General features: G+C 43.1%; 1 protein-coding gene across 1 annotated transcript; it reads right to left on the bottom strand.

The window, feature by feature from the left end:
• Positions 1-794: 794 nt before the first annotated feature.
• LOC311110558 (interleukin enhancer-binding factor 2 homolog) lies at positions 795-8,622 on the bottom strand. Its single transcript, XM_084153064.1, has 15 exons — positions 8,193-8,622; positions 7,706-7,765; positions 7,357-7,399; positions 6,996-7,100; positions 6,691-6,768; positions 6,505-6,607; positions 6,177-6,242; positions 4,181-4,297; positions 3,646-3,724; positions 3,215-3,302; positions 2,720-2,781; positions 2,326-2,440; positions 2,089-2,179; positions 1,801-1,992; positions 795-1,101 (listed from the first exon to the last, which is right to left on the bottom strand). The coding sequence occupies exons 1-14, from the start codon at positions 8,195-8,197 to the stop codon at positions 1,841-1,843; spliced, it is 1,164 nt and encodes a 387-aa protein (XP_084009190.1). The 5' UTR covers positions 8,198-8,622; the 3' UTR covers positions 795-1,101; positions 1,801-1,840.
• Positions 8,623-10,493: the final 1,871 nt, after the last annotated feature.

Below are 10,493 nucleotides of genomic sequence, written 5' to 3'. Positions count from 1 at the left end.
TAATGAAAAGCATTATATGTAAGAATGCAATCCAATATCATGAATATCCTGTTTCTGATTAAACTCTTGAGAATAGCATTAGATTTGGTAAATAAGATCATGGTACAGTGTGATGCTCTACCTTTAGAATTGTAGAGTTGATAGACCATAAGAGGGATTTCAGCAACAGCTGCTTGAGTTTGGCTACAGTCTGCAATATCCCATACTGTTGATGCTATCTACAGGCATGCGGTGCTACTTGTGACTGGTCCTTGATTGTTCTAATGTCATGCAGTCTTCAGTTACCTCATTAGGCCCTACTGCAGGGTTCTTCAATTCCGGTCCTGGAGGGCCGAAACACCTCTGTTTTTCATCCTCTCCTTCTAATCAGGGGCTAATTCAGACGTGGGACACCAGGTGAGTGCAATTAACTACCAGGTAGAAATAGGACCGGAATTGAAGAACCCTGCCCTACTGTATTACTGTAAGTCCTATTTCGATTGTGATACCTATAACTTCAAAAAGAGAAAAGAACCTATAGAATTAGAATAGCCTTTAACCTTATGTCAGGGAGTTGGTCAACCATGGTTTGCCAGTGCTGTGATAAGATGTGTAAGATGTGTGTTAGTTAGCCATACAGTTTTAGAGGAATCATTCCTTAAAATGTGTAAAATTAACTGCCAATATGCCAACATTTCATTCAAACAACGCAATCAATCCACAGCCATACACTGGCTCAAATCAGTTGATAGGGCTTAGACAAGCTGTAAATGCAACAAGTACTGATAATGTATTATATACATAAAAGAGGCATTCGAATAAAAAAGTTGTTTAATTTAGTCATCATTGCTGCTACAAAGTAAAAAACCACACAAAGACACAGAATACAAATTGATAGTGACACCCGCCCCTTTTGAGAAGACCATGAATTTCATTTTTGTTGAGGGATCAGTAACAGTCTATATGTGAGTCTGTCCGTCCAGTTGGTGCACTTTGGTCCAGGTCGATGCAGTCAATTCATGATTAGTGGACATGAACTTCATTGAAGGACAAAGGGGCGAGTGAAGGGTCTCCAAAAGGGTCAGGGGTAACGATCATTTAAAAGACGTGGCACAGGATCATCTGGATGGCGACAAGAAGGGGGAAATACAAACTTGTTAAGCCTCAGATCACATTGTATGAGTAAAAGAGTGAATTGGATCCCACTAACACCACCATTTGTCACTTGCAATGCTAATGGTGCTGCCGTCTTCCATTAACCAATTGACACTTGACCTTTCTGTCTTACTAGAGAGGATATCTGGCGCCACCTTCACTGAGCACACAGGGTTAGAATCGCTAGAATCTAAGTCGAACTTCTGGTGGTTCTCAAAGACAAAATAATGTCCTTCGCAAACCCTCATATTATACTCTGTGTAAAGTGGAGCTGTTTTCGCAGAATTCTCGCCTATAACACTCTGATACAGTAGATTGCGCTATGCACTATGGTGCAATGCGCTCCTATCGCCAGCTAGTCTCTCTTGCTGGTGAGTTGTTGATGTGTGGCTGCACTGCTAGTTGGCTACATAGCTTACTTTGTTATGACTTGGCATTACAATTATTTATTTCCATAAACAAAAAAGTCATGTTGATTTTGTTAACTCAAATACATGAATGGGGTTTGCTACTAGCAACTAGGCAAAGTAGGCTAATTTATAGAACGTTACATTTCTAGCTAACATTAGCTAATGGGCTAACAAAGCTACTGTAGGAGATGTAACCACATGCTAGGCAGCTAGCTAGCCTGGTAATGAGCCTGGTTTTCTGACTGGCTGCTGGTACCTGGCAGCTCACTGGTGGAGCATCACTTTCCGGGGCTTCCTCACTCCTGTGTCTCCATGCTTTCATCCTCTACATCTCCTCCTTCCTCCAGCGCCTCATCCTCCTCTTCCTTCCTCTCTGGCGGCTTCTCATAGGCTTTCTCAGAGGGTGTGACGATCACGCCGTCCCAGGTGGACATTTCCGAAGCCAGGTCTGGGAGGGTGAGGTAGATTTGTTTAATGTTTACTTTGAGAAAAAGGGTGAGGGAGCGAGGAGCGAGGAGCGAGGAGGAAAAGAGGAGGTACTCACAGCTGGCATCACCCTCCAGCCCCAGTATCTTCCTGTACCCTCCATGAGAGAGGACCCTCACCAACGTCTGAGCAGTGAAACACACCATGTCCTACAAAAAACAGACACTTTTTCAAACACATATGATCACGGAAACTAAGAATTGGGTGTTTTAGTGCTGGACTGGAGCAAACCCTGTCACCAGGACCAAGGTTCCCCACCCCTGCACCATGAAGGCAGCTAAAGCAAAGTTATTACCTGCTGCTCCAGGGTCATAACGGTGTGCACCCGGAAGTTTCCACTCTCACAGGGGTCAGTGATGCCCACTGAGCCTGGCAGGAAAAGTCCGGCGGCCAACATCTGTAGGCAGCGTCTGAAAAGAAAAAACATAAACAACAAAAATGAAGGCACCGCCAGCAAAGTATCACAATGTAAAGTTTTGGAATTGAGACACTGTCAAAGACACCTACAGTTGAAAAACTAGGTGCTTACACTTAGGGAAAGACTGGTGTCCAATACAAATAGTAGAAAATGACAGTGGTATGTGGTAAGAAATACATGTATAACAGAAAAACAACTATATCTAATAGTAAGTTGTAAGAAAACTACATCAGATAGATGGAGCACTGACTGAGGAAATGGGGAGGCTCACCTGTAAGCCACATTGAGTGACAGGGGCTGCCTGGATGGGTTGTTCATGACCGCAGAATGACCCTGAGAAGAAACATGAAATGCTTTCAATTTCTTATTCATTCCTCCTTTAGATACGCAGTGATGCGATACAAGCTTTCAGTTAGGAACAATACAATAGCAAAGACAGAGAATCACCCAAAACATAACATATTAGCCAGGTGACTTGCTCTGTGTGTGGTAATTCACAACAAACGAAGAGCTAAATCATCTATTATCATTCCTCTCCAGGTGCCAAGGTTCACCAGTATAACATGCTAATGGTTTACCAGTAGTTATGTTAATGGTAGATGTAGTGTCCCCACCAGTATATCCACTATAACTGAACATTAGCATAACTATGATGAATGCAGTAGGCTTACTAGTATCACATGTTAAGTATTGAGTTGTAATAATGGTGGATGTAGTGGCCAAACCAGTATATCCAGTATAACTATGGTCAGTGCAACGGACTCACCAGTAGATCCAGGATCCAGGGAGTGAGAGGTTCGAACCCGGGGAAACGCACCCTCAGATCCTTCAGCAGGCGAATCAGCACTTTCACCCTAAACAACAACAATAACCAGGACATGAGTTAAACACTTTTAAGAGGTTAGTCGGCGCTGTTCTGTATTGCCATTTAAAATATACACAGGATAATAAAGGGAGACAGTCTTTATCAAGACAAAAGTCATTATGGCTGAAACATTTAGGATAAAACGTCTATTCTTCCTTTACTTGTGAGAAATATTGTGGATGTGAAAAGTGAAAGGTTAAACAAATAAAAGGACACGGAGGACCTATTACATAATTTGGAACATTCTGAGGAGATATCGGTTTGGGAGGGTAAACGGGGTGAGAGGTAAAATACCAAAAGGTTTATGGTTTTAAGGGTAAAAGGTGTCTTACGTAGATTGGGAGGCGTTCTCCTCAAACCAGCGGGCATGGCGGATGGCGGCCAGAGCACTCTGCAGCACCTTGATGTCCACTGGGGAGAAAGAGACCATATCACCAACACCATTATAACCACTTTCAGCACCAGATAATAAATCTACATTAAAAACACACACACACACGCTGCCTCCAGTCTACAATGAATGGATGCAGAGCTTTGTGCCAATCACAGCGCATCTATGTGAGTGTTTTGACTTCTTTTTATGTAGATCTATGACTGTAGTTATTACATTTGACATTTTAGTCATTTAGCAGACACTCTTATCCAGAGCGACTTACAGTTAGTGAGTGCATAAATTTTTTTTTATTTTTCATACTGGCCCCCCGTGGGAATCGAACCCACAACCCTGGCGTTGCAAGCGCCATGCTCTACCAACTGAGCTACACGGGGCTCTGTTGCGACAGACTTGGGGCTGGGAGTATTTTCAGGGGCAGCTCATGTTAACATTCTATCACATTGTAGTGTGTGTGTGTGTCTGAATGTACATACAGTGCAGTTCGGGGTCCAGCTTGCGCAGGTTGGGGGGAACGGTGGTGATGAGGATTTTCACTGTGGCATCGGCAGAGCTGATCTCAAAACCTGTCTCATTGGTCAGCATGGAGAGAACTAGGACAAAGAGAGAGAGTCCGTTGGCAACATTAGATCATAACCACTGAAGATCAAGAATACCCTGTATCCTATAACCCAGCATGCCTACATTATCCTTGTATTTACACTTTTGTATGAATTTAACACTAAACAACATGGCACGATAAATCAAAAGCTAAATAGGAGTAGAATTGATGCTATTGAAAGCTAAATCTAACTTCAGTGACTTATGTTGCAATGTGGCTACATGAAAACTGCAATTGTGTAATATACAGTGGGCTCCAAAATTACTGCCACACCTGACTGGCAATGAACAAACAATACTTTAAAAAATATATAATTATAGAGAAACTCAAAATACCAACATATGAGAAATACTGTACTATATTAATGTTCCAATGGAACCCACCAAAATAATTTATTGATTTAATTAAAAATCAATGTCCTGCAAATCAAGGTTTCACAATTAATAGCACCCTTAAAGATTATTGTAAATAACATCTACCAAAATTAAACCAGGAATTAAATTCCACTTATTTAAGTTTAAGTTTATCTAAGTCTTATGGAACTATATTGAGCCATTACATCACGTCCTGTTTCACTAGGGTATAAACATGAGGTAACGCGCATGCAATATCCCTTTGTCCTCCAACACCATGAAGAAAACAAAAGAACTGGCAGTTCAAAAGAGACAGATGGTCGCAGACCTTCATAAATCTGGTAATGGCTACATGAAGATCCACAAACGATTGAATATACCACTGAGCACTGTCAGGGCAATTATTAAAAAATGTAAAGATATGGAGCAGTTGAAAACCTCACGGGTAGAGGATGCAAATGCATTTTGCCACCCAGGATAGGGAGGAGGATGGTGAGGTTAGCTACAAAATCCCCAAGAATCACTGTGAAAGAATTGCAGGCCTTGGTGGCATCTTGGGGTCACCAGGTTTTAAAAAGCACCATCAGATGCCACCTTCACAATCTCAGGCTCTTTGGAAGGGTTGCCAGAAGAAAGCCCTTTCTGACCCCAAGACACAGACGCAAGCGCTTGGAATTTGCCAAACGTCATTTAAAATTATGACTGGAAGAAGGTGCTCTGGTCAGATGAGACCAAAATTGAACGTTTTGGTCAGATACAGCATCGCCATGTTTGGCGTCGAAACAGAGATGCATACAAGGAGAGGCACCTCTTACCCACGGTGAAATATGGTGGTGGGTCAGTGATGTTTTGGGGCCGTTTTAATTCCAGAGGTCCAGGGGCACTGGTTAAGATTGATGGCATAATGAATTCCACCAAGTATCAGGCAATTTTGGCTGACAATCTGGTTGCCTCTGCCAGAAGGCTGGGACTTGGCCGTAGGTGGACTTTCCAACAAGACAACGACCCAAAACATACCTCAAGATCCACACAGAAATGGTTCTGTGACAACAAAATCAATGTTCTGCCATGGCCATGTCAGTCGCCGGACCTCAATCCAATCAAAAATCTGTGGGCTGAGTTGAAGAGGGCAGTTGATAAGCGCAAATCCAAGAATGTGAAGGATCTTGAAAGGATCTGCATAGAGGAATGGTCCAAAATCCCTCCAAATGTGTTCCTCAACCTTGTCAAACATTACAGGAAAAGACTCCATGCTGTTATCCTTGACAGAGGTGGTTGCACTAAGTACTAAATGAGGAGTGCCAATAATTATGAAACCTTGATTTTGGTGACATTTATTTTGTATTAAATAATTGTATGATTTTGGTTGGTTCCATTGAAACATTAATAAAGTACAGTATTTCTCATATGTTGGTATTTTGAGTTCCTCTCTATAATTATATTGTTTATATTTTTAAAGTATTGTTTGTGCATTGCCAGTCAGGGGTGCCAGTAATTTTGGAGCCCACTGTAGGTCACCTTCAGCAGGGTCTTGTGTGCGAAGGGTCTCCACCACTTTGTTGCCGAGTGCCGCGACAGCCTCCACTGCAAGAGAGACAACTTTCATTATGGGGGTTCAGTACAACCAATGGAGACAATTTCAAAATGGCTGCTCTGGGAAATACAGTCCAGGATGAGGACTGATTTATATTAGGGCGGCAGTTAGCCTAGCGGTTAAGAGTGTTAGGCCAGTATTCGAAAGGTTGCTTGTTCGAAACCCCAAGCCGACTAGGTGAGCAAGGCACTTAACCCTAATTGCTCCTGAAAGTCGCTTTGCTTTGTTGGGACACAGACACACATAACTCACGTGTGGGCAAGATCTTGAGGATGACCACCAGGTCAGCAACGTTGTGTCCCGTTGTCATGGTGCCTTTCTTGTATGAGCCCACCTGACGCACCTCTTCAATTTGCTGGAATGAGACATGGCTAAATATGTTATCCGAGATACATATACATTTTGGCACGTTAATCTCTTACGAGGTCTGGAACTCACCACTTCAAAGTTGCCAGGGGCGACGATGAGGTTGTCGATGATGTTGTTGATCTTGGTGACCAGGGACAAGATAGAGGACTGAAAGGGGGAGCAGAGAGTTTGCATGTAGTCAATGGAAAGAATTATATGGTGGCAGTGTAGGAGTGTGTTGTTTAACACATAACCTAAAGGAATATGCTGGTGTGTGCATACAAGAGTTTGAGTGAAAAGATCCAGCGAGCGTGGTTTGAGTGAGGATGACCGAGTGAGAGTGTAGTGTGTTGAATGTTTGAGTGAGAGAGAAGGTTTGTGTGTGTGTTCGCCACCTGCTCTGCGGGTGTGGGGCTGAGGTCCTGGTTCCTCTTCAGTAGACACTCGCTGAAGGCAGTCTCATCCGCTGCCGGCTTCACTCGGGGGAAGGCCATCTCACACTGAGGTAACCAGAGAGCCAGTTTAGCACTGTCCACTCGACATCCCTATCTGCGCTACTGTATTACTTTGACAACATCCCGGTCATTTCGACTAGAACATTAGACCATTGTGTATGAGTAGGTGAGCTGATCTCCATTGATTCTAATCTGTCTGTACTGTGACTCCCACCACTAACATGCTCTCTTCAACATAACCATTGAGGCAAGAGCTAATGTATATGGGAAGGATGCTTGGCATAAAGTAGCAAATACTTACCACATAGAAGTCAAAGGGAATGTGGGGGACAAATGGCCGATACCTGAAACAAGCGACCAAGAAACATTTATGCATTTTATATTGTACCAGACATTCTTCTATGAATTTCAGTTGGCAAAGTTACCTCATGAATTTTTAATCTCATATGCCTAAATCATAAGTTGGACTGGTTAACATTACAGTTGCGGGCATAGTAAATCAACCATTATGGCAGCACACAAAACTAAAAGCAGGCATGATCAATTTGAAGTGATCTCCCACATCAAAGTAAAGCCAAGGCTCATCTGGCTAGAAGAATGAAAGACAAGGCAACATTACTATGCTAGCAACTGGCTAGCTAGCTACTCACCCTTGCACCAGTCCTCCACGCGAGCCGAACCGGCCACCGCGGCCCCTGCCCCTATCGCCTCTAAAATTGATTACATTAGCAATGCATTAGTTAGTTGGGTGATACCAATTACCGCATTAACTAATTTGCTGAAGAAGCAGCAGCAGCTAGATAGCTTGCTGATTCTATAGCATAGCATGGCTAACTATTGACTGTTCATTCATTCGTCCATTCATTTTACTAAGACAAAACAATGCATATTTAGCTAGCTAGCTAATCATACATTAGCAAGATAGTTGATGGATTGCTCTGTAGATAGGTAGCTAGCTAGTTACTTAGTTTGTTATTAGATAAGCTACGCTACAGGCCACCTGGCTAACAAAGATGGCTACATGTTAGCTAGCTAATGCACCCTCCTCTAAACCACCCTTTTAAATTCCATATTTTACAATTGGATACTGTATAAATATAATCCAACATTACGGTTTTATCAAATGCATGAAATTACCTCATTGCGTAAGACGTTTTGATATTTGAATGTAGATATTCACAGAGAAATCACCAGCATCCAACACCGGTCAGTCAGACTACTAATGGAGTCAGGGTTGCCAGGTCTAGCAAAAATTTCTAGCCGAAATACTTTCCAAACCATCACACAAGGCCTGTAAACGACCCACCCCCCCAAAAAATCGCAGCAAGAGAGGAGTTGCCACATTTATCCAATAAACCCTTATTGCATAACGTTATCGAGTGAGTTAAGATGGAATATCGACGTAATTTGTTTTCATGTAGGCTAAGAAGCTAAATTCTGTTTTCCATCAAAAGACACATTCTTGCGAGATTAAGAATGTCAGAAGAGAAAATATAATTTGCCATTATTAAACTCGTCAGATCATTTTCTATCAATGGATGTCGATTTAACTTGTTTTGACTGCTATGATTAAGCAATAAGGCCGGAGGAGGTGTGGTGTATGGTCAATATTCCACGGCTTATTGCTATTATAAACTGGTTACCAACATAATTAGAACAGTAAAAAAATGTCATAACCATGGTACACGGTCTGATATACCACGGCTTTCAACCAATCAGCATTCAGGGCTCAAACCACACAGTTTATAATTGTACATAAATCCTGTTTGCACATGTGCGTAACTATAGATAAATCAGACAGGAGAGTTTGAGTGATGGAAGTCCGACAGAGGATCTTGAAATCTCAGTGCAAGAAACACTTGGACAAACTTTTAAAAATTAATGTAGGTTATTTTCTGGCAATTGTGCCTTTATTATCAAGTCAAATTGTATTTGTCACATGGGCTGAATACAACAGTTGTAGACCATACATGCAATGCTTACTTACAAGCCCTTAACCAACAATTCAGAATTGTTTAAAAAGTAAGTAAGAAAATATTTGCTAAATAAAATACCAAATTAAATAAACTAAAGTAAGAAAAAAAAGTAACACAATAAAATAAAAATAACGAGGCTATATATCCAGGGGGTACCATGTGGCAGCAGAGAGAACAGTCTATGACTAGGGTGGCTGGGACAATTTTTAGGGCCTTCCTCTGACACCGCCTGGTATAGAGGTCCTGGATGGCAGGAAGCTTGGCCCCAGTGATGTACTGGGCTGTACGTACTACCCTCTGTAGCGCCTTGCGGTCGAGTAGTTGCCATAACAAGCGATGATGCAACCAGTCAGGATGCTCTCGATGGTGCAGCTGTATAACTTTTTGAGGATCTGAGGACCCATGCAAAACCTTTTCAGTCTCCTGAGGGGGAATAGGCATTGTCATGCCCTCTTCACGACTGTCTTGGTGTGTTTGGACCATGATAGTTTGTTATTGATGTGGACACCAAGGAACTTGAACTTCTCGACCCGCTCCACTACAGCCCCGTCGATGTGAATGGGGGCGTGCTCAGCCCCCCTTTTCCTGTAGTCCACGATCAGCTCACATTGAGAGAGAGGTTGTTGTCCTGGCAACACACTACCAGGTCTCTGACCTCCTCCCTGTAGGCTGTCTCATCGTTGTCGGTGATCAGGCCTATCACCGTTGTGTTGTCGGCAAACTTAATGATGGTGTTGGAGTCGTATATGGCCACACCGTCGTGGGTGAACAGGAAGTACAGGAAGGGACTAAGCACACACCCCTGAGGGGCCCCCGTGTTGAGGATCAGCATGGCAGATGTGTTGTTGCCTACCCTTACCACCTAGGGGCGGCCTGTCAGGAAGTCCAGGATCCAGTTGCAGGGGGAGGTGTTTAGTCCCAGGGTCCTTAGCTTAGTGATGTGCTTTGAGGGCACTATGGTGTTGAACGCTGCGCTGTAGTCAATGAACAGCATTCTCACGTAGGTGTTCTTTTTGTCCATGTGGGAAAGCACAGTGTGGAGTGCAATGGAGATTGCATCATCTGTGGATCTGTTGGGGCGGTATGCAAATTTTAGTGAGTCTTGGGTTTCTGGGATGATGGTGTTGATGTGAGCCATAACCAGCCTTTCAAAGCACTTCATGGCTACAGACGTGAGTGCTACGGGACGGTAGTCATTTAGGCAGGTTACCTTAGCGTTCTTGGGCACAGGGACTATGGTGGTCTGCTTGAAACATGTAGGTATTACAGACTTGGTCAGGGAGAGGTTGAAAAAAATCAGTGAAGACACTTGCCAGTTGGTCAGCGAATGCTCTGAGTACGCGTCCTGCAAATACGTCTGGCCCTGCGGCCTTGTGAATGTTGACCTGTTTAAAGATCTTACTCACATCGGCTACGGAGAGCGTGATCATACAGTCGTCTGGAACAGCTGGTGCTCTCATGC

Source organism: Coregonus lavaretus, assembly GCF_964263955.1.
Source record: "Coregonus lavaretus genome assembly, chromosome: 3".
Classification (NCBI taxonomy): Eukaryota; Metazoa; Chordata; class Actinopteri; order Salmoniformes; family Salmonidae; genus Coregonus; species Coregonus lavaretus.
The sequence above is the reverse complement of the archived record's forward strand: the minus strand, read 5'-3'. Positions and strand labels throughout refer to the sequence as shown.

Bases quoted from the DNA above. Each gene is read 5' to 3' on its own strand.
- LOC311110558 (XM_084153064.1), bottom strand. The intron at 3,725-4,180 runs GTATGTACATTC...CTTTCTCCCCAG, and splicing joins GCTGGACCCCGAACTGCACT to TGGACATCAAGGTGCTGCAG. The intron at 2,180-2,325 runs GTAATAACTTTG...TGTTTTTTGTAG, and splicing joins TTATGACCCTGGAGCAGCAG to GACATGGTGTGTTTCACTGC.